Source organism: Rhinolophus sinicus, linkage group LG06, assembly GCF_036562045.2.
Source record: "Rhinolophus sinicus isolate RSC01 linkage group LG06, ASM3656204v1, whole genome shotgun sequence".
NCBI lineage: Eukaryota > Metazoa > Chordata > Mammalia > Chiroptera > Rhinolophidae > Rhinolophus > Rhinolophus sinicus.
Genome location: NC_133756.1, coordinates 4,838,105 through 4,861,918, shown reverse-complemented (window position 1 = coordinate 4,861,918; position 23,814 = coordinate 4,838,105). Strand labels below are relative to the sequence as shown.

General features: G+C 53.5%; 1 protein-coding gene and 1 pseudogene across 4 annotated transcripts in view; one reads left to right on the top strand and one right to left on the bottom strand.

Annotated features, from left to right (window-relative positions):
- ACOT7 (acyl-CoA thioesterase 7) overlaps nucleotides 1-23,814 on the bottom strand; it is a 93,127-nt gene that overhangs the window by 22,036 nt on the left and 47,277 nt on the right. For all 4 annotated transcript variants that reach the window (XM_019746775.2, XM_019746776.2, XM_074334181.1 and 1 more), the window contains exons 5-7: nucleotides 23,146-23,260; nucleotides 16,750-16,836; nucleotides 3,338-3,454 (exon numbers count right to left, since the gene is read on the bottom strand). In XM_019746775.2, coding sequence (XP_019602334.2) covers nucleotides 3,338-3,454; nucleotides 16,750-16,836; nucleotides 23,146-23,260 — 319 coding nt within the window. The remainder of the gene's footprint in view (nucleotides 1-3,337; nucleotides 3,455-16,749; nucleotides 16,837-23,145; nucleotides 23,261-23,814) is intronic.
- On the top strand, nucleotides 6,976-7,775 carry LOC109455292 (huntingtin-interacting protein K; annotated as a pseudogene).

Sequence of the window (23,814 nt, the reverse complement as noted above, 5' to 3'; positions counted from 1 at the left end):
GTGGAAGCAAAGAGCCTTAGCTTTGTTCTGGGGGTACTGCTCTCTGTAGGCAAGGCCGGGGCCGCCCCCACCCCCGGCTATATGCCTGCCTGTCTCAAAACTGGGCTCCTCCCCTCTGTACCCGAGGTCCACTCCTTCTCTGGACCAGGCCCTGACTGTACTGCTGGCTCTCACAAGGGAGGGGCTGACACCCATGTCCGTGGGCACAGAGGCACAGAAGATACTTGAACAACCTAATGACTGAGAAAGTGAGCTTGTGTCTACAGAATTCAGCCGTAAGGAGAGAAGCCATTTGGAGTGGGTTGCACAGTGCCCCCCCCCAAAAAAAAAGATAAGTCCATCCAGAAGCTCAGCACGTGACCTTATTTGAAATGAGTGTCTTTGCAGGTGTCACTGAGTTAAGGATCTCGAGATGAGATCCTCCTGGATTATGCAGATGGGCCCTGAATCCTGTGACAAGTGATGGAAGAAGAGAAGAGAGGAGGCCCCATGAAGACGGAGGCAGGGGTTGGGGTGATGCAGCCACAGACCAAGGCACGCCTGGGCCACCAGCGCTGGAAACAAGGGAAAGTCCTCTCTATAGCCTTGGAGGGAGCCTGGCCCTGCGACGGAACTGGGAGAGAGGAAATTTCTGTTGTTTTAACCCCCCAGTTTGTGGCCATTTGTTGCACAGCCTGGGGACACTCACACGCGGCTCTTCACAGCACTAAACTTTCCACCGCCCACACGCGGACACGCATGCTGGGGTTTGGCTCCTGCCAGAGGTCCCCGGGGCTCAGTGACGCCGCCTGAGACCGCGGGTGGCAGCAGGTCTGGCCCTTTTGGCCCCTTCACATTAGAGCAGAACTGCAAGGCGACAGGAGAAGGCAGCTGCTCAGAGGCTGCGCCCTAGTGAGTCCCGTGGGTTTAAAGTGGTCTCAGCACGTTTGCATCAGTATCAACGTTCAGTCGCCCCCAAGTTTCTGACACAGCTGCACTGCCTATTGTCAAGAACCTGGAGCCCGCAGGCGACCCCCCGCCCCAGCTCATCCAGCCTCGCTCTGTGTCCCCCCAGAAAGGAGCACAGGACATGGGAGCAAAAGGAACCGGTGAAGCGGCAGTGCCTGCAGAGGCCTCTGGCCCCTGGAATCAGAGATAAAAGGGGACAATTCCATTTCTGAAGCAGGCGCAGCCTGTGTGCTGCCTGAAGGGGGTGAGACCTCAGCCCCGGAAATGACCTGCACGCTCGCCTACGGAGCCACAGCACAGAGAGAGCCGACAACTTGACACAGGGATATTCCTCTGGGAAACAACAAATAAGGTGTGACGGTGTCCAACGGCCACCGGGGGACACTGGCATAGAAATAGGCCACACTCCGTAACTGTCACTTTAGTTTGGCCCAAATTCCTCACACAAAACAAGACATGACCTGAGAAAACAGGCAGAACCCCTGCTCTTCTGGGTCCCCAGGCCAGCCGAGTATAAGGCAAGGCTGGGATCCCCAGGGGGCCCTGGGATGGCCACGCAGCCACCCCCACTCACTGCCTGAAGGAAAGCAATCCACAGTGGGATCTCGGCCAGAAATCACAGCCCCGATCTCTGTGTTGGAATGAGAGGAACCTTTCAGAAGCGGAAGTCTTCGTAAAGCAGTTCCCCACACAGGAGGCCGGGCTCTTCCAGGTTGCTACATTAATTCCTAGAAAAACCACTCGACTCCAGTTAGCGCTCATGGTCTCCCCTCAACCAGGAACCACCCACCAGGAACCAGCCATGCCCCTCCTGGGATCTCCCTTGAAAGTGAATTCTGGTCATACGGGGCTGAGGGTGCAGTGGAGGTGGGGGTGCGGGAGTGGTGGGGCTTTCAATGGTTCTTTGCTTCTAACAAAAGTTGGCTGTCCATCTATGGGACCATCCCTCAGTGGCAAAGCACAGCTGCTGGCCAGGCTGACACCAAAGACACCAGCTGGCTATCTAGGAAAGTCTAATTCTTTTCTTGGTTGGCGTCTCTCAAAGGGCATCGGGAGATGCTGACCAGGGCAGCTTCCCCGGAAAGTCAGTGTGGACTTTGAAGCCGTATTTAACAGTGGAGCCATGATCGTGGAAACTTACCCAGGGAGTCATTCTAGAAAAAGAGGCATGGAATCATGGCAAACAGGCACAATCCTTTCCCAAAAACTCACGCCAGCACCGCACACAACACCCAAGGCCCATGAAGGAAGAGCCAGACGGACAAGGCTCAGATTCTGAAACGGCACTGGGTCCGCATCGTGGCAAACACCTGCCCGTTAAGCAGGGATCTGAGAAGCAGAGGGGAGCAGGGCCACAAACCGCCCTCTCCTTAGCCCGAAAGCACCCTAGATCCAAGTCGGGCAAGCTTAACTTGCTCTCGATGACACCAGGGAAGGGGGGTGACCCTCTAGCCTTCCACTTTCAGGATGCTTTGTCACCAGCCACAGGCGTTCAGGTGCCAGGCGTGTCAGCAGGAGCAGCTGCAGGAGAGGGGACGGCGGCCAGGCTGGGTCTCAGCTGGACCCGGCGGGCCCTGGATGAGGCCGTTGTGGCTCCACTGCTTCTCAAGCCCCCGGCGAGGAGAGTTTAGCTTCCCCTTCTTCTACTTTGTCACCCCCTACGACCAGGGACTGTTCTGACCCGACAGCTTTTCCAGCAGACTGTTTTCACAGCGAGGCTTTTTCAGAATCAATACCAGGCTCTCCCCAATGAAATGCTACTTTCCAGGGGCTCAGAGCCTCATCACAGGAGACACAACACGAGAGAAATTGCCACATGTTGGGAGGGGACACTCGCTTTACACATTCAGACCAGCAGTATCGTCTGACGAATGTGGGAGCTGTGCACGCACTCGCCACAGAGGCAAAGGCACCGAGACCCCATGTGGCCTCCAGTGGGACGCCAGGACTGGACTTCTGTGCAGGGAACACTAGCACACGCCATCACCGCCCCAGGTGGAGCAGGCCAGCTGGCTGTTCCTCACTCCTTGCTTATCTGCTCCTCCCAGAGGGGAAGCAGCGACGCGAGGTCTGGTGGTGGTCGACGCTCACGGAGACCGTGCGGAGGGGTCTCTGCCGGCTCCATTCACGGGGCCTCTGCAGATAGTTTACGCCGCTCTTTAGCAGGATAAAGGCTCTGACCATATCAGAGCTACAGATTTTACCAGATGAAAAAGTCAGAACAACGAGCTCCAGGCTCAGGGATGTGTCCACAGGACAGAGCACAAGACTGGCAAACGGGCAGACGCCAGGGCCCAGGCGACACTGGGGGTGAACCTAAAGCAAACGGTGCAAGGGCCCCAAGCAGCCACAGGCCACCCTCTCCCCTGCGACAGCAGCGTTCTCTTACCTTTCCTGATCTTGTCGTGGAAGTTAATGGCGTCCACGGAAGCCGTAACTATGTTGGTCTTGCAGTGGCGTGCGGCCACAATCCCGGCTACCTCATCCATGAGCTTCATGGTGACACCTGCAGAGAAGGGGCACATGGCAGATCAGACAGGGGACAAGGGGAGACTACTTCCTATTCTGGAAACAAGGCATAAAAAATAAAGCCCTCCCAGACCCACCGCCAGGGGCCGCACAGAGCTGGGGTTGGGGGTGGGCAGGTGTAATCCTGGCTTCCTCGGGAGCTTCTGAAACCTGATGTGACGTTCCAGGATGCTAACAAAATGATAATCCTTTTCCTAACCTCTAGATGGCTTATCCTGCCAGGAAAGTTTCGTTACAATACCCACTGGGGTGGCTGCACCAAAGTCAGATGACACGACATGTGTTAGTGACAACACGGCCGATTCAGAGCCCTCGCACACCGCTGGTGGGGATGGAAAATGGTGCAGCAGCTTTGGAAGCAGTTTGGAGTTTCTCAAAAGGCTAAACACAGAGTTACCACATGACCCAGCAATTCCACTCCTAGGTATACACCCAGGAGAACTGACAACATGTATGTATGTGGACACAAACACAGTCAACACACAAGCAGAGTCACGACAGTACCACTCACAATAGCCAGGAAGTGGAAACCCAAATGTCCATCAACCAAGTGATGGCTGGGCAGAGATCCATCCACACAATGGAATACTTGGCAATAAAAAGAGACAAAGCACAGACACACACCACAACATGGATGAACCTTGAAGACATTACACTGAGTAAAAGCAGCCAGTCACAAAGCGCAGAGTGTATGATTTCATTTACATGAAATGTCCAGAACAGGCAAATCCATAGAGACAGAAAGTAGATTAATGGTTGCCAGGGGCTGGGGGATTAGAGGGAAATGGGGAGTGACTGCTAACGGGTATGGAGTTTCTCACAGTCTAAAATTGATTGTGGTGATGGTTGCGTAAGTCTGTGATTAGACTAAAAATCAATGACTAGTAATGGGCGAACTATATGGCGTGTGAATTATATCTCAATAAAGCAGCCTCACGGAGGCCAAAGCGCCTTTAAAACCCCTGGCCGCACAGGTGTGCTTTTGCTCACCCCCTTTGGTTTGATGGGCTCCCAACAGCACACCTGCTAGTCCCTTAACCCCCATTCTTGCCCCCGTACAACACATTATACCTATTTCATATTTAAAATTTAAACCATATCATTTATTAGGTTGAACTACATGAAATTACCAATATTTAACCATTTTTGACCTATAAAAGCAGCAAAGAGATATTGATCAACTCAACTGCTACCAGAAATCTTAGAAAGTCATGTAGACTCACCACAGAATGATTTCTAAAAATCCAGACAGGCAGGACGCCAGGCTCACAGGGAATCATGGGGAGGGAAGGGCTTGCAGACGCAAACGCCCGTAGGGCCAGGCAGGTGACACGGGCAAGGAGGATGGAGATGCCCCTCGAAAGGACAGCTGCTGCTGGGCCCCTCCCTGCAGCCCCAACCCCTCCCCCAGGACCAGCGTCTCACTTAGACAGTGGTGATTGATTAAAACTCTCTTTACTGTGTGGGGGAAATAGAGTGTAATGTAACTAGAAGAAGAACAGACGCTCCTTCTGCACTGGACCAGGGGCCTCACAAATACAGCAGAAGACACTACTTCAGACGGAGAGAGGGCGTGTCTGGGAGAGGCCCGGGGGCTCCATACACTCTTCTCTCTGCTCGTGTGTGTATTTGAACATTTCCAGAATAAAAAGCTTTGTGTTTTTTAAATGAGTGTTCTTGATAAAAGAAATCATGCTTTCATTACCATCACTTTCTCTGATGGGCGGTCCTGCTGCCACATGATGATAATGATAAACGACCGGGACACCAAGAGCATTTGCCACATGAAAGCACTTTCCGAGTCTGGTGCCCTATCCTGCTCAGTCTATGCAGGAAGGTATCAGCACCCCCACTTTTCTAAGTAACAACAAGGCTCAAAGTCACATGGAGGCGAGTTCTAAAGAGGGTTTGAATGAAATGCTGCGGAAATGGATCTTTTGAAAGGAAAGAAATCAGAGGCACCAGGTTTAATCCCAGGTGACGGAGGCTGGGGGCAATGGAGGTTGGGGAGCCAGGTAGGGCAGCACGACTCCTGGCTTTAAGCAACTCGGGGATCCGAGACACGGGTCAGTTTGCTTTGAGAGGGGTCTCTGCTGGGCTACGTAGTTACTGGAAATGACCTCTGGCAGCCTTGCCTACGTCCACCACGAGGCCCTCCTGGCCTTTCTCACCAGCAAAGGGCCTCGGCCCGTCAGCTGAGCCCCTGGCCCAGGACTAGAGAAGCAGTGATGCCATTGTTGGCAGTGAACTACACACGAAGGACAGCAGCTGGTGCTTACCAAGGTCCAGGAGGCATTGCCCAAGTACACTGTGGAGCTGCCCGGGCTTGGAGGCCAGCCTGGAGGGAGGGAACTTTGTTCAGTTCTCTGATGTACCCAAGCGCCCGCTCTGCGGTGGGCTCGAGTACTGAGTGCAGGATGAATACATGAATGAACGAATGAGTGACTGTTGACCTTCCCTGGACGGCAGCCCTATGGGGTAGGCGCGTTACCCCATTTTTCAAAGCAGGAACCCGAAGTACAGACAGGAAGGCATGTGAAGGCACACGATTCGTTCAAGGTAGAGAGGGGACCAGCCCCTGACCACAGAGCACTAGAGGCCACCAGCGCTGCCTCGTGACCAGGAGCGGCGAGACTGAGACTCCAAATGGGGTTCCTGAGATATGATTATGGAGCAGAGTTCAAGACCATGACAAGAGGCGGAGGTGGCAGTAAAATCAGTGTGTAGGTGGAAAGGTCAGGGTCCCAGTGCTGCCAGGGCAGGCCACCAGGGGGCGTCATCAACTGAGGGTGGTCTTGTTGGGGCGGGAAGGATAAGGAGGCGGGAAAGGAACAGTTTCAATGGGAATTAGTGTTTAGAACGCAGAAAGCACCTACAATGAACTCCCTTCTATATGTCCCCCAAAGCAGAAGCTGTTAAGAGTAAATGGAAGAAGTTGTAATCAGCTCCTTCCAGTTGGGGTTTTGCCCTATTTATCTGAAAAGCTGGAAGAGATTGCACAGGGACTTCACTGTTACTAACAATACGAGCGGACCCAAAGTGTGTGCCGCCAGCGCGGCCTCAGAGCCCAGGGCGGGCGCGGGAGGGCACGAGCAGCTGGGCGAGTTCTGACGCCACATGCCCCCATCAGCCCTGGTCCAGGAGCCAGGCCATCTGTACCACGTGCGCCATGGAAGCCGGCACCAGGTGGGGACATGCCTTATTGTCCCTGTGCCCCTGACCAATTCTGAACCTGGGAAACAGCGCACAGTCAAGGTTTGCTGGGAGGAGGGAGGGAAGAAGGGAGGACGTTGACCAACACACCACACTCAACGCAAGAAAGCAGCTCCGAAAGCAAGTTGTCAGGCCCGTGTCTGGGCAACAATCTGGCTCAGTCACAGGTGAGGCCAGGAAAGGCCTGCTTATCCTAATCCACAGAAACCCAAAGCCACGTGAGCTAGGTGACTCGTCTGGTAACAAAATTGATATTCAAAACTATCTTGCGGCGGTGGAATCAACATGGCGACCGAGGGGGGTGTAGAGCTCGAGTTGGAGACTGAGACCAGCGGTCGGGAGCGGCCTCCCGAGAAGCCACGGAAGCATGACAGTGGTGCCGCGGACTTGGAGAGTCACCGACTATGCGGAGGAGGAGGAGATCCCGAGCTCCAATCTGCAGACGGCCACGTCCGTGATTGGAGACAGACGTTCCCGGGGGCAGAAAGCCAAACAGGAGCGGGAGAAGGAACTGGCAAAAGTCCCCATCAAGGAGGAAGACCTGGAGCTGATAGCGACGGAGATGGAGAGCTCACGAGCAGCGGCAGAGCGGAGCTGGAGGGGGCACACGGGCAACGTGGCAGAGGCTCTTACTGCCCTAACCAGCTGATTTGTGCTTTCTCAGGTCTACCCACTGGATTAACTTATTCCAATAAAGACGTCTTTTTTTTTTTTTTGCAGTTGTTATTAAAAAAACAAACAAACAAACAAAAACTATCTTGCTATGTCTGTTGGTAGTGACATTTAAAGAGCCCCCCAATCGTCAACATACAAATGTGAGCTGGGAGACAGGGGAGGGCACTGTGATTAGCTGCGAACCTGACACAAAACACTGGCGTCACGAGGAAAGACCAACACTCATGGATTGAGCTCACGGACTTCCAGTGCCAGGTAGGGGCGTGGCGGATCCCACCATGCACGTCTACTAGCAGATTCTACCCCAAATCAGGGGTTTACCACAGGTGCTGGGGACAGCAGCCGGTGACAAGAGGCCCAGCGCTCATCTGCAGGACGCGGAGGTTGGGAAGAACTGGTCTGCTCCACAGGATAGGGCCTGGGGGGCTCCCACGAGGGTCCCTCAGACCATCTCGCCCACTTCCATTCATCTGTACCTCCCGGGGAGGCCACGGTGGGGTCAATGGGAAGTGATAGGACGGTAGATTTCAGGGTTCACTACGTGGAAAACGTCCTGTCCAAAACTCCAGTGTTGACCTTGAAGCGAGGGCTCCCGGCCCAGTGTTGTGTGAGGGAAGCTGTGGGGTCAGAGATGGAAGCAGACACCTGTCCCAGAGAAGACAGGCCCCGCGGGAACCCTGCCGGCGACGCGGCTCCTGGAGTCTGTTGTCACAGACACAGCGCTCGGTGCTGCTGCAGTGAACTTGACACGGGAGGAACACCGTGGTCCTTTGGGGTCCCACGTGTAACGTGAATTCTGGTAGCTACAGAGAGGGAAAGGAACTGATCTCATTCAACCAAGAGTATAATAAAATGTTGATTTCCAGCCCTCTTCCCTCTTCCTGGTGAGGAACAAGCCTGGACCTTACCGCTACGTGGGCTGGTTCTGAGACAGTCTTGTTATCTGTTGCTACCAGACAATGACAGGTCAAACGGCCTGTGCAGAACGAAGATAACGAACAATCCACATAATTTCATCCCATCATGACATGTTTGTAAAGACTGCTTCAGTAATAGTTACCTACGACTGTGACATAATATGTTACAATCAGTGTGCCAATGGAAAAACACATTTTGTTAAAAAAAAAACCACACAAAAGAAACGACAGAAATCCGCCTGCCTGGTTTCCTCTTAACTCTGCCCGACTGTGCCCTGTCTTGCCAGAGGAAGCCACCATCTCCCCTTCACTTTTTAGACTTTAATTAAAAAATATCCAAGTCCCCCCACCCCAATGCCTCTTTCCAGTTCCTACTGGAAAATCTCATCAGCTTCTTCCCATTTAAGTAGAGCAGGCGCTACCGACACTGGGAAAATAACTGGCAGATCAGTCTGTCGTGAGCTGTCCTTATTACCCAACATGCACCATGTATTATAAAATACGAGAACAAAATTGTGGGATCTGCTGTCCCCGGATACTGCATTCACTCCAGGAATTATGGGAAGAAAAAAATAAGACTTGCTCGCCCCCTAACAAACATATAGATAAACATTGGGTCCAAAAGATATTTTAGAATCTAACATTTAACTGCTTACAGGTGTTTTTTTTTAACATATCGACATGTTGATGGGCTTCAAAATAGAGGCTTGGCTTGGCTTTCCCAGGTCAGACTGGCTGGGTCACACCTGCCTACAGACCCAAAGCAGCAGTGAGCAGCTCAGAGCCCAGGGCTCTAACGCACTGTGGGCGGCGATTTGAAAAGCCCAATTTCTATATTTAATTCCAAGTGACGGAGTGTGGGTGCCAGCCTCCTGTATTAAGAAAAGGGTAGAAGGTTCATCTTATTTTAACGAGCCCACCCTTTGGTACTGACAAGGGGTTATTCTAAGAGCCAGCTGAGTGACAGCCTCCCCAGACAGCCTGGTTCCAAACATACCCACGGGCATCTCTGTGAACTGGGACCAAAGGCAGCGGAATATTAATTGAGGTGTTTAATAAGGATTATTTTGGGCAATTACTGCATACTGTAGTAAAGATGATGGGTTTCTAACATCAAAATGTCAAAAGTGGGAGCTCTGGCGGAAGCCTCAGGTGCAACTGGACAGGGGCTCTGGCGTGCTGGGGGCGTGGCAGACCCAGGGGCCAGGGAGGGATGCCGGCCACGTCCTATCCCTCACATTCTGCAGCAGGGAACTTGAGACGGTCACCATTCCACCTGCCTGCTGCTGCTGGAGACTCAGTGCCTTCCCCGTTTTCAACAAGAGCAGGGGAAGTAGGGCAGGCGAATTCCTGTCCCAATTGCCATGTGGTCCAAGGGAGAGGTGACGGCGGCTATGCAGATGCCCCCTCCACAACCCACTCTGGGGAGGGCAGGCCAGTGAGGGTTGCGGCCCCGCCCAGACTCCATGCAAGGCGAGGTCGCATGTTTGAAGACCAAGAACCATTCCAGTGGGTGTCAGTTTCCTCAAAGGAGTCTCGACTGAAGTCGGGTGAAGGATGATATTTAAGGATTCTATGTTCATGATGTTGAACCGGAAAGATACTGTCAGGGGACATCGGCCATGTGTGTCCCTAATGATCACAGCTAAAGAGGAAGCAAAAGCATCATGTGGCACCCAAAACAGAAGACCCCAGTACACCTGTAAGGAAGGACATTCTCTTGCTGTATGGCTGACCAGGTTTCCTCAAGCAACATGCTTCAACTTTCTGGAAGAGGGTGGACTGCTGGCCAGCAGGGACCCAGAACCACACATGGTCCCCACTGGAAGAGACTGCTGAGGACCAGCGAGGGCGCAGGACACCAGCTTCTGGGATAGGTGTCAGCGAGGTCCTCTGACCAGGAAGCACGGATCAAACACTGGCCAGGGAGGGGTGGGAGGGGCCAGCGTTTCAGGATTCTAACTGGACCCCGGAGCCGTCTGGATGGACAGGATGCTCTTTGGGGCGTTAGCTGCCGAGAATGATGTTTTTGCAACGATTCTTAGAAGGTGAGAACTGGAAGGCATGTGGCTGTCACAAACTGCCACTCTCAGCTTCAAACCAGCATCTGCTTGCTCACCTCGTGACCCCACAAGGCCAGAAGTTCCTCACACGTAGGAGACATGCCTTACTTGTCTCTTTCTTCCTTCTCCCCGACCAAGGGCATGACAGTCTGCCACACCGTGGGAGTTCCATTAAATGCGGCCACGAAGCTGGAAAGGAGCATCTGTGCCTCACTCTGTATTTTCCAGTGCAATCAAGTCCTCCTTCAGGTGCAAAATACTGCTTTTTCACAACCGCCCACGAAAATAAGCATCTGGGCAGGGAGACTCATTCTATATCTCGTCCCCCAGATGTCCTCTGCTTGGGCCACCAGGCTGCTCTCTGCTTGTGTGCCACCTGCCGCCTTCCCCCCAGGGGCTTGCCATTTCTTCCTTCTGGCCCCTCCTTCAGGTCCTGGCTAAGCTGTGCAGGCCCCCTGGGGACCCCTGGGCAGCCACGTGTATCCCCTTGGCTGCTGGACATTTGTGTGGAGATTTGTTGTGAGAGGCCTGTCTCCTGACTTCTCATGTGGGGCAGTGTCTGCGTCATGCTCTGCGATGTCCCCGAGCCTTGGCACATGGCAGGTGCTCGGTAAGTGTCACTGAGTGAGGGAGCCACCATCACATCACGTGTTCCCTGCATGAGGCATACACAGGTTCTTGCATGCTCCTCTGGGTGGTGGCTAGCCCACTGTCACCCCATATGGCGCTTCTGTGGTCTTTCTTCTCACACAGGGACTGTCTTCACTCCTTCCAGATCATTCATCCAGCACGCTGCATGTCCACTCTGGGCCAGGCCCTGTTCTCAGTGCTGGGGATGCAGCAGTGAATAAAACAGACCAAAATCCCCACTCTGTGAGCCTCCGTTCTGGTGGGAGTGGCGAGCCAACAGGAGCAATATCTGTCAACAAGTGGGAAGTGTTTCGAAATGCAGGTAAGCAGGGTCGGGGGATGGGGGCGACTTTACCCAGAGTCACCAGACACCTGAAGAGGCAGCTGTGCACTTGTCTGGGGGACTGCAACCTGGGCAGAAGGAACAGCAGCCCGGGAAGAAGGAACAGCAGATGCAAAGCCTGCAGGCCAAAGTGTGCTCCATGCATCCGGGAGCATGAACCTCGGAGGGGAACACTGGAAGGAATGGGCTCGGGGGAGCTGCAGAGCTCGTGTCTGACACCAAATAGGAGAGGCCCGTCAGCAATGCCAGGGGAGGTCGCAACAAGGCAGCTGGAGCTATAACCACATGAGTCATCGGCCTAGGGCAGAGGGAAACCCAATGAGTCACAAAGCAGCGAGTGTGTGCAAGGATGGGGCCCCAGGCGCCAGATGCTTTCCTTAAAGCCAGGAGGGAGGGTCCCCGGGCCTAGGAAGGAGGCTGAGAAGAGGGGCCCATGACCACTGGTCTCAGCCACGGCAGGTCAGTGGCGACCCTGGAAGCGTTTGCAGCAGGTTCCAGAGATGGCAGGGACAGGAAAAGCAGTGGGCAGACAGCTGTCCAAGGTGCTGAGCAGAAGGGGGAGTGCAGACGCAGGAGCAAAGGTGGGGCCAGGGAGACCTCCCTGTCGGGGCAGAGAAGACTGGCGTCCAGCTGGTGCCCCTGGGGGCCGTGTCTGCCTGGACACATGTGAAAGTGGAGACCTAGGGACCTAACTTTTACTAACCCACTTTCTTTCCCAACGCAAGTGAACCACTGAGCTGGCAGCCCTGGGGGTCAGCAAGATCATCCTGACAGTTGGGCCCCAGCACAGCCAGCACTCCCCCAGAACCTCCCAGACGCTGAGAGCTGGGGGGTCCTACCTAACTGATGAACTTATCTGTAGGCTCGCAACAGCGCAGGACAGGAAACAACTCATCCTGGCCACTGATTTTCCAAAACGACAGCTGGTCAACACTCATGAAAATCGAGAGAAAGATTAGGTCCACAGGCCACCATCCCATTGAAGATGCCCGGCGCCGCCCAAGCTTGGGAAGACGCCTGAGCGGGACATAAACATGTCAATGTCCATGGAGGAGGTCACAGAGGCCACGGGGCTGGGTGAGGAGGGGTTTGTGTATGAAAAGACGGAGCGAGGGAGAAGGCCCAAGACAGCCCCTGGGGGAACTACCCTCAGCGACAGGTGAGAGGAACAATGGAAACGTGCTCACCACAGTGGGGTGAGGGGCCATGCCAGCACGCAGCGGTCCGAGCGCAGCACCCGAGTCTCACGAGGCCACTCTGATGCCACCACAGTGTGGGAGGATCGTGCTTTCAGAGAGGATGGGGGCAGGACACGCAGGGAGGACTCCAGGGGTGGCGGGGCCGGTGGTGTCCAACGCTCTCAAGAGGTTGAGGGACTGGGGTGTGAGGACTTGGCTGCTGGATTTGTTGCGACAAAAGCACACCCTACGGGAGTTTCTGAGCTTTGGACCATCAGAACCAGCAGGGCACTCGTCATTAGCAACAGGTTTCCAGGCCCCAGCCCAGACCTGCTGCAGCAAAGCACCCGGAAGGGGCAGCCTAGAGCTGCGGAAGCCAGGCTGGAAACACAGCAAAAGGGACTCTTCTCGAGGGCAGTGGTTCTCCAAGTGTGGGCCCCAGACCAGTAGCATCAGCACCACATGGGCACTTGGTAGAAATGCAGGTTCTCGGGCCCCTCCCAGACCCATGAACACTGGGGTCCTCAGAAACGGGGGGGTGGGGCCCAGCAATTAAGAGCAGTGGCTAGTTAACCTCAGCATGAAGCAGAAACACGAGAGTGGGAGAAGCGGGGCAGATATATTACAAGTAAGAACCACCCAGAAACTTCAAACCAAACAACCTGTAATTCAGAGAAGCAGGTAAAGGAATGAAAAGTCAGGGGGAAGATCAAGATGGGCCCGGAGCTGGAGGCCAGGATTAGTGAAGCTCAGGTTAGAGGGATAGGCAGAGGTGTGCCAGGTGGAGGGGGAGAACCCAGTCCCAGGACTTGTGACCAGAAACCCCGGAAACTGGAGGGTGACGCAGTAATGCCTCTGTGTCCTGGGGGCGAGTGCCATTCCCAGCCAGGAACCGTTTCCCACATGCTGGTTCAGAAAAACCACCTTGCATCCATGCCGGAGAACTTCCCCCCATTAGCTCTCCCTTTCTTCTACAATAACCCCAGGATTTAATAGACACATCTGCCCAGCTAGACGCCCCTCCCCCAGCACATGTGGCCACGTGGCTTTGCTGGGCCAACAGGATGAGAGCACAGCGTGGCTGTGGTTTGCTGGGGTGTCCTCCACTGCCTTTCGGACTGGAACCCTGACGCAGTGACGTGTCTCTGTGCACTACACACAGGGAGGCCCCCAGGGACGGCAGACAGGGCAGAGGGAGCCTGGGCCCCCACACCACGGAGCTGCCACATCAGCCCTGGACCTCTGACAAGTACATCGGCGCACAGGACAGCATATATGTCTCCCTTGTCAAAGCCACTGCTGACTGGGGCCCTCATCACAGCAGCTGAGCCTTTATCCTGGTTAATACCTTTCCTGCCTCTTGTAGGGAGCCACTGGAGGACGTGTTCTGCCAAATCCAGCAAAGAGGTCCCAGGAGCGTGGCTGAGAGCAGGCACGGGAGTGAGCAGTGCAGCTGGAGGGGGGCAGAGCAGGACTCTGCAGGGAAATGCTGGCACCAACAATCACCCGGCAGGCAACACTGGACTGAGAAGCATGTTATACGCTGCTAGAGGGTGGGGGAGACTTAGCTGGTGTTCAGGAGAGTGGGAAATGAGGCGATAATGAAGGACTGTTGCAACAAAACCACACAAGTGACTTAATCGTAGTACTCTACCCACCTGAGCACTGAGTGGTACTTGCCAAGGATAAGCCTGAAATTTAACACCTAAGAGACGTTTTGGAGCATTGCGTCGTGTACCAGAAGTGGAATGGCTGGAGCGAAGGCAGGACAAGGGGTAGCTGTTTTGTCAAAAGCCATCTGGACCACTGCCACAGAATGCTTTGCTTTAAAAGAATTTAAAAATAAAAAATAAAGTGCCAAAGAAAACGCAAGGCTGTGGAAAGTTCAGAAGGGAGGAACTCCCTTTGGAGATGCCTGGGTCTGCCCTGAGCAGGCCCTGAGCTAATTACATTAACCCCCAGGAAGCCTCCCTTTCCCAAGACCTGGCCACAGCCGTCTGGACTTGGGGAACGTGTTTCCTCACACTGTCTGGCTGGCCACGAGCAGGGACTGTCCCTCTCAGGCTGGGAAGCTCACCTGGAAACAGCCGACAGAGGGCTGGGCAGGGAGAGTCCCAGAGGGAAGTAATCGGAGTGAAGCTCTCAGGAAATCACAGAACACGGGGCCCGGGAGGAGTTTTCCAGACACACACACAGTACAGAATTACTGAATAAAAGCCCAATTAGCATGCACCTTGGCTCACTGTCTTCTGCGACTGGCATCTACTAAACTACAGTTTAGGGAAGACTTTCCATCAAATGATTGTCGCTGCCACTCCTGCCAACAGTGTGCCCGCTGCGGGACACAGGAAACCCGTCCTGCTTCAGCACTGAGTCCTCACTTGGCTCATTCGCGCCTGCTTACTTACCAGGCACTGTAAGGCATGAGGAGGTTTGATACCAGGCTTCCCCCCGCCCCGGTGGAGACACAAAACCCCTATCAAAATAGGCATGAATATTGTAAAGCCATTGTGCGCACATTAAAAAATGCGTCTGAGTCAAATGAAGCAGTGTAGGTTCTGTAAATGAACATGACACACTGCCGATTTCTAGGACATTCAAACACGTCTCTCACTCCTTGCATCTCACTGCCACCTCAGCCCGTGAAGACAGAGACTGCACATACTGTGGACTTTTCAGAAAGGAGACAGCGAGGATGGAAATGCTACCTCTCAGCGAACTTCCACCATTTGAACGAAACAAGCAGAAATTCCAGCAAGGAGTTTCACAAACTGCAGGTAGAATGGAGCTCTGTGAGGCTCAAAGACAATCTTAGCAGTTACAGCAGCCTGCGCTTCTGACTGTTAGGCTCAGAAGAGCGGGCTGTCCCCCGCTTCCAGGAGTGAGACAAGGGCTGGTGAAGAGGAACAAGAAAGCTGACGAGACCACAGCCGCACAAGGCCACGGCTGTTCTCAGGGCAGAAAGATACTCTGTCACAACATTCATGGGCCTAAAAGGTACTGTGTGTTATCAAGTAGAACTTTCCTTGGGTAGGACCCGAGGTAATCAGATCCAAGAGCATTATAGCTAGCATTTAGTTGAAAGAGGAAAACAATCATGAAATTGAAAGAAGAAAATACACAAAAGAGGATTAGTTAAAAAAAAAAAAGAAACAAACTTTAAAAATGTATTTCAAATCAGGGTACACTCTCTGATTCTGACAGGCCCAGAGCCCATTATCCCAAGCTTCTCAACCCGAATGTGATCTGTGCCACTCATTCCTGGAACGAACTTCTGCAAAATGCCTCTCTGACTCTGTGTGAGGCCCTGGAGCCAATGCAATGAGTAAGATCGAGCCCTGCTACTGAGGCACTCCCTGGTAGGAATACCAATGTAACCCTGCACAGAGTGGCACCATTGAGCTGGGTTTTGAAGGATGAATAGGAGTTTTCTAAATGAAGGAAAAAGGAGAGCATGGCATTCCAGGCAATTGGAAATGACAGTGCAAATGAATGACATTGTACAAGTGCCTGCTATGCCTGGGGAATGAAGAATAGTTCAGCACACCCAGCGCAGCAGAGCCCAAGCTGCCATCACCCACACTTTATCACGACTTTAATGACCATCTATCTGTACCACTTAACAACTTTCTCCCCTTATATTTTTCTTTCAATTGACTTGTTTTTTAAGTTTACTTTAATTTCATCTGAGATAACATCCATTAATTTATGGGCTTGATACTACTTAAATTTTCCCTAAATCGCAAAAAAATAATTACACACTATTAAAAGTGTCCCTCCATGAACCTGGAGCCAAGCCCTCTTGTGTTCCAACTGTTTTTCCTGAGCTAAGAGCCTGTGTTGTTTGAGCTAGCATCTGACCAAAGGAAAAAACAAATGCAAACATCAGCAGCAAAAACGTTTGTACAATTAGCCACTCTGTTAGTGGGTCATGACATTACTCCCTGGGGATGTCAGCACCCCCCAAAAGGCCCGACCCACAGGCAGCCACTAAATACCTCGTGGCTGTAAATTCCCTGGCTGTAAGGGACACTGTGTTAGGACAGGACAGTCTTCCATCTGACTTTCATTGCAATTTTAAAAACAGGAGCCAACAATGTTCCAGTAATTTATTATGCAACCTCTTGAAAGTTTAAATTTGTGCTTCACTGAACACAAGAGCCTAAACTGGGTCAGACAGCAGCATGACTTCCCAGGGGATGGACAAGGACCCAGTGAACAGGAAGGGAACAGTGACCATCAATTATCCTTACCTCCGTGCACAAAGCCATGCAGTGTACAGTCCGAAGGCCCCACCAGGTGGATCAGGCTGGACTGGCTGTAGCCGACCGTGTTGGGCTCTGGAATGGCAAAGGGGAGACATGAGGCCATGGGACACACCAATTCCACAGCTGAACGCTCTGACCATGCTCACACCCCAACGTTTGCATGGTCACCGAAGGCAGACCATCAGCTTAAATCGGTTTCTCTAATGAAAACCGTGGTCTCAAAACAGGCTCCAGCCGGTGAAGGGGAAGGCTTTTGAGGATTATCAGCCGCTTTGTTAGTGGGTCATGACATTACTCCCTGGAGACACCAGTGTCGCCAGCAAGGCCCTGCCCCGACCCATAGGCAGCCACTAAACACCTCGTGGCGATAAGGTCCAGGCTTCGAGTGGCCCTCCGTTAGGGTGGAGTCTTCCACCTGACTTTCATTCCTGATTTTATAAACAGGCACCAACGTTATTCCAGCAATTTGTTATACAACCTCCCGAAAGTTTCAACTTGTGTTTCATTAAACACAATGGTACTGGAGACTCAGAACTGGATCAGACGCCATGGATTCAGCCTCCCTGGACCCCACCCTGGGACCCCTGCCTGCCCTCAGTCCCTGACGAGCCCAGGGAGACACAGCCCCCAAAGGTGTGCCTGCTTTTCCCTGCCACCAGCCAGCCCTCCCGTCCCCCATTCACCTTCCCAGGATGGTGAATCCCTCACTCAGTGCTGTTGCTGAAATGTCTGTAAGAGGCTGCATTTCAAATAAAAAGATGAAACAAAGCCCAGCCTCCAGAAGGCGGGTGTTATACCTGGACCCTGACTCTTCTAACAGACGTGGTAACACCGATCTAGGGTCTTCTGAGCGAACCCTATGCTGCGCACGCCTCTGTCTTCCCAAAGCGTCTGGGCAGGGTGGCGCTCATCTGTTTCCTGCCCGGACAAGGGGGCCCATGCCTGTCCCAGCAACACCCAGCTGCTGAGTAGGCCAGCCCACGGGACACACCACAGGTGGGGAAAGGTCCTTTCTGTATTTGGCCAGAGACAAACCTGAGCAAGAAGAGATGTTGCCTAACAGCCCAGGGCTGGTGGCACGAGGGTCCCGATCCAGAGGGTGGTCCCTGGGGTCCCCTAGGCACCCACAGTCCCCTCGGAGACTTTGTCGGAAGCTCCCCCACTGGGATTTCAAACTGAGTGGCTGCCCGAAGGGTGATGAAACAGGAGCGCTGGAGCTCAGGTGAGCAGAGGCCACTAAGTATCTACTTCCAAACTCAGACACCTTCTACTTGCTTTCCAGCCTCCCAGCTCGCGAGTGAAGTGCCACCTGCTCTGAGGCTCTGCAGGCAGGACAGAGAGCCACAACCACTGCTCCAGGACCCTGAGGAGCTCCCGGCCGGAAGGGCCCTAGGCAGTATCGGAAGCCACGGAGTGGGTCCAGCTCTGGAAAGGGGTCTCATTTTTATCTGTGGTCAGTTGCATCTCCGGGGATTCTGGCCGCCGGCCTGCTCTCTGCCTCCCTCGCTGACCCACTGTGCGTGACTGTTGGAGGCAGGCTCCCTGCCAAGAGGTCCCTTGGGTCTGTCCCGGGCTCTGCCAGGAGGACCCTTGTGCTGGCAAGGGAAGCAGCAGTCTGTCATCGAGTCAGCAGCGGGTGGGCAGAGTGGAGAATTCCCACCCGAGAGGCCCCATTCTAGCGCTTCCCATCCAGCCTACCCGTCTGCATGTGGCCAAGTGGTCCTGGCACAGGGACAACTCTGTGCAAAGGGACGAGGGCCACACAAAAGGCTTCTGGGAAAGGCTCTCCAGGTGACCCCTAGGACTGCAGTCAGTACAGATGACCTGCAGCCTTTGCCCAAGGGAGGGGGTGCTCCTGCTGCCAGCTGCCATTTCAGCGCAGGTCTCCCAGGATGCGGGGTGTGTGTGTGTGTGTGTGTGTGTCTGTCTGTCTGTCTGTGTGCAGAACAGTAGACGACCTGAGACCCACTGGGCCTCAGGGTAACATGGCGCGCCCAACACGCTGCCTGGGATGAGAAAAAGGCCTGGGAGATGTCCAGGCCTCCGCCCTCTCCAGTTCCCACTGTCACTCAGAGTGGAAAAGACACACCTGAGATCCTTGTGCTGCAGGAGGGGCGGTGACAGTCCCAGCTGGTCGGGGCACACCCAAGGACACGCCTACAGTGGTCTCAGGCACCCAGACCCTGCCTGCTGAGATCGGGTGGAGGGGTGCCACCTAAGGAGCCACGAAAGATGCCCCAACCATCAGAGAAACCCCCAGCCAGTCCTGCCAGCCCACAGCACCCCCAACTTCAAAGACTGTCTCCCTGGGGCCTGTCCCTCTGCAAAGCGTGGGGGCCGAGAGTGACGAGGCCCGGAGGACCAAGGGTTCCCCACGCTGCTTTCATTGGCTTTGTGTCCCCCTCGTAAAAGACAGGGAAGTGACTATTTCATAGCATGCACGGAATCTAAACGCCTCAGATTTGGCCCAATCTCAGGAACTGCTTTGCCCATTAAGAGATTTGCATGTAGACAAGGACAATTTTTTTTAAATTTCAAATAACGGAACATTACATATAAAAATCTTGGTCATGTCAAATATCTACTTATTCAAATGACAAGCAATTTGAAATAACAACCTAGTCAAATCAATGCACCCACTGTTCTGTAGCAATGTTTAAAAATATCAATTAAGCCATGTCTAATAATTTAATGTCCCTAGAATTTGCACTGATGAGCTTTTACTAAGTGAAAGCACCAAAATTCTGATGGGGAAAAAAATACAGTCATGTACCACAACCCCCGTCTTGGTCGTGAACCATAACTCACTCGGGTAGGGACTGTCCATTGAGACCCAGATGTGTGAGCCTTCCTATTCTTTCCCCTTTCGAGGTAACCCCGAAAGCTACCTGTTACAGATAGGGAGCTACGAGACCACAAGGGCCTGAATCCCACCACTGGAGGACAGGTCCTGATTCGGACTTTATAAGAAATACACCTCTACTGAGTGACACACTAGGGCTTTAGGGTTTAGCTGCTACCATGACCTTGACAAACACAGTGCCTAACCTTTGAATCCGCAACTTCAAAATGACGTGGAGAACCTGAGTTAGGTCCTCAGGGCAGCAACGGGCGAGGTTCAGCAGGGCCATAAACAAACACAAAAACTTCCCTTTTCTGTTTTCAGCTAAGGAAACTGAGGCACAAAGAGGTTAAGTCCCCTCCCCCAGACGCAGAGCTGGGATTCAGACCCGGCCACCTGACTCCAGAGCCTACTTTCCTCGCCCCTCACCCGCTGCCTAGAACGAACGTTGACGGGCGCAGGATGATGGGGCGTCCAGCCCTCCCTGGACAAGCCCACGAGGGGCCCTGGGCACTCTGCTGGCTGCTCGGAGCTCATCAGCCTGTGGGTGTCGGGCACTGGCTGACCCCAGGGAGGCGGGGCCCAGGCCCGGCTGCTCAGAAACCAGGCTGGGCAGACGTGCCAAGACCCCAGCTGCACTGGCAGGGGGACCAGACCTCAGGGTGAACAAACAGTTTTAAACCCAAGGGCTGGGGCTGATTTTGTCACAAACCCAACAGCCCCCAAAGTGGACAGTCAGTTGTGGCCAAATAATCTCTACACTACCGAAGTGGGGTAACTGATGGCCGTGGATTGAAGAGTTCAAGGTAGAAAACAATAAGAGAAGCTGGGTTTTAAGGAACTCCCAGACTCTGAAAAGACACCTGAAGAATGAGGTTGGTCCCTCCTGGGGGTTGCTAGGCAATAGCTACAGACGGCTGGAATCTGGTTCTGGTTTCAAAAGGGATGGAGAGCTGCAGATACAGAGCGACTTGTGGGTGGAAGGGGAGAAGGGTCAGGGGATGGGGCCAAACCTGCCACACCAGGTTGTGGAGGGGGTGCTCCCATGGGAAGGGGCTGGAATGTTAGAAAGACCCCCAGGGCCAAGTACACACTCAACTCTTCACTGTGAGCTGCTGTCCCCATTGATACAAGCACACCCACCAAATCTAGCCCCTGCCAAGCCATCACACAGGACATGGTGGCTCGTTCCAACCGAGCCCATCCCTGCTCTGGTCACTGCTTGGAGAGAAGCAGCCCCACCCACCCTGCCAGGGTGATGCCGATTCTGCCAGGAAACTGAAGCGGGGAATGTAGAGGACGTTTAAAGAGTAAAGGAAGCATGGAGAAGTGACTTCTGGAAGAAGTGTTGATAAGCCAGCCCCTGACCCAACCATCTGACAAAGATGCATGTTTTGTGGAACACAGAAAAGTGAAAAATAAAAGCCTGTAAAAATCTACCAAGAAATCTTAAAATTCAGAATGCCACCTTTCATTAATATCATTGGAGAATATAGATTCTGAAAAACATTATGGATCAGATTTATAATCAAACAGAGGAGGCAGACAGAAAACAATCTTATGAATGAAGGAATTTAAATTGATTGAAAACCGTGAGTAATTTTAGTTTCCTAGACAGTCGGTTAAAGGAATAAACCAACACCTCACCTCACGGTTTCAAAGCCTGAGACCCGGCCTCGGTCCCTGGCATCTGGCTCCCACCCCAAGCACTCGCCAGAAATTAGAACGATTGTGGGTGGGTCCAAGCAGCCCTACATACCACCCAGCTCGCCCTTCCTTGCTGCTGGTGGGCTGACATTGTCTCTCACCTCTGTCTCTTATGGATTTGGGGCCCACCTGGGTAATGCCCCTCATCTCCAGATCCTTAACTTGATTTCATCTGCAAAAGCCCTTTCTGCAAATAAGGTCACAGTCACGGGGTCCAGGGATTTGACGGGGATGTGTCTTCTGGGGGAGCAGCCCACTCCAGCTTCTCTCTCCCAGGAACAACCTCAGCACCGAGTCTGTACCTTTCCTAAAACAACTCCGGTCTCTGTGTCACTCTGCAGGCCTCCATGCCCCTGGCAGACCTGCCCTCCCAAAAGCAGGGCCTGGGCTTGGGGTTGCTAGGGCTGGATAAGCATGACTCATCACAAGAGATGGCAGGCCTGTCTGGTAGGTTACTGTTATAACCTGATCGGCTGTTTACATTTATTTTTAAAAGATACCACTTCAAAGGGATTTCATCAAAGCAGCAACATTCTTATGAATAATGGCAGGTAATTGTTTTTTCTTTTTGAAAAGCAGATGTGCAAATAGAACAGAAACCACACTCCATCCACCGCACTGGCCTTTGCTTTGGGCACGTTGAGGCAGGGGCTTGGGAAGGATAAGGGAGAGCCGAGCACGAGGAAACCCAGATCTGCAGACTCCTGAGCAAACTGCGGAGATCCTGCCTGAGAAGTCAAGTGCACAGGGCCAAACGGCAGAACTCAGACCCCAGAGAGCCCCTGCACACCTGCTGGGGAGTCACCCGTTTTCCCCATGCCAAGTGTGGACCACAGCCAGGAACGTATGGTGGGGGGAGGGGGGACATTAGCAGGACCAGGCAGAGCCCGGAGGGGGCAGAGCCCGGAGGGGCGGGGTACTTAGGAGCAGCAACCCCAAGAGGAGAAGGGATTAATAGGGCAGGTCCTCCGACAGCTGCCAAGGACTAAATCAGGACCCCAAACAGCACCCAAATCTAGTCGCCCTGTGTAACTGGGCAGGGAACAGGGACACTCATCACAGGCGCTGCTGTCACACAGAGGCAGAGGCACAGAGTGCGTTCTGGAGTCTTCTCCACATGGATGAAATTCGGTCATGGTGTGCAGAGGAGGGGTGACACACGGTACCGGAAGACCCACTGTCCCCAGGGCTCGCCATGTCCCCTTGGCAACAGACACCCCCAGAGGCCCTGCCCTGACTTGTGTCTGCACCAGGGAGCTCTGTGTTAATGACTCCGGGAGGAAAAGGCCTTTTGGCTTTTGGGTGGACACTTTGTTAAAGCCGGGCCACCCCGGACTTGAAGACAAAATGACGAAGGTTAGGAAGGATATTGCCCTAAAAGGCTGTGCCCAGCAGAGCTTTCTTGCCGGTTTGGCCAGCGAGGTCGGTCTAAGGCAACGACTGGGTGTGTGGGCTGGTGAAGGATATTCGGGAAAGCTGCTGCCATTGTGTGGGTTTTTTATGAGGTGGAAATCCCATCACAAACACGCTCCTGCGTGAACTTGGGGGAAAGACACAACCAAAGCCAAGTCTCCGTGAGCAGGTATGGCTCTGCCTGGGCAGTGCAGCCCCGCCACACACGCTGCTTTAACGCACAGCCAGATGCGTGCTCCTCGCCACTGGCTGCACCGAGGCCTCCAGGGACTTGTGCCATCCTGTCCTCCCAGGGGCCTGCCCGGCTCACGGGCCCCAAGAGGGAGGGCGTTCATGGACAGACCACCTTTGTCATCTGCTGTTGGATGTCAGTCACCGGCCCGCCAGTCCCGTAGCCCGCAGCCCAGCCCGGCCTTTACCTGGGTTCAGGATGGGCTGGACGATGTCCCCGTTCCTCCACTTGGTCTCCATGCGCTCCAGCTTCTGGGCCTCGTAGCGCTTGCGGCCCTCCTCCTCCTGCTCCTGTCGGGAGTACTGCGGGGAGCAGACAGGGCTTGGCCTTGGCACAGGGCTCCGCCGCCACCCCTTCTCTCCCCTCCCTGGCGGGCAGCCCCCCCCCCCAGGCTCACGGCTCTCCTTTGTATAATGGGAACAATCCTTTTTCTGATAATATATATTTATTATGCATAATAAAAACACAGGTGAAAATCTCAGGTAATCGCCCCACCCCCACCTGAGGTAACCTAGCTCAAATGTTTCGTTTATAACCTTCCTGAAATTATTTTTTTACACATGAATATATAAAAAGTTCTACCATGCTGTTTGTGAAGTTTAAAAGTAAGAGTATTTCCTCCTTTCGCTGTATCAACATAATTTATGTGATGGATCCATTATAAAGAGGTCTTTAGCTTGCTCCCAGTTTTTCGCTATGAAAACAGTATCATAGCAACAATCTCAGCCGCTCAACCATTTCACAACTGCCCCATTCCCTCCTAGGATTCGTTCCTGGACACAGAACTACAGAATCAGGCTACACCCACTGTCCCGAGAGAAAAGGTTCCTGGAGTGCCCCCCAACACCTGCAGCCT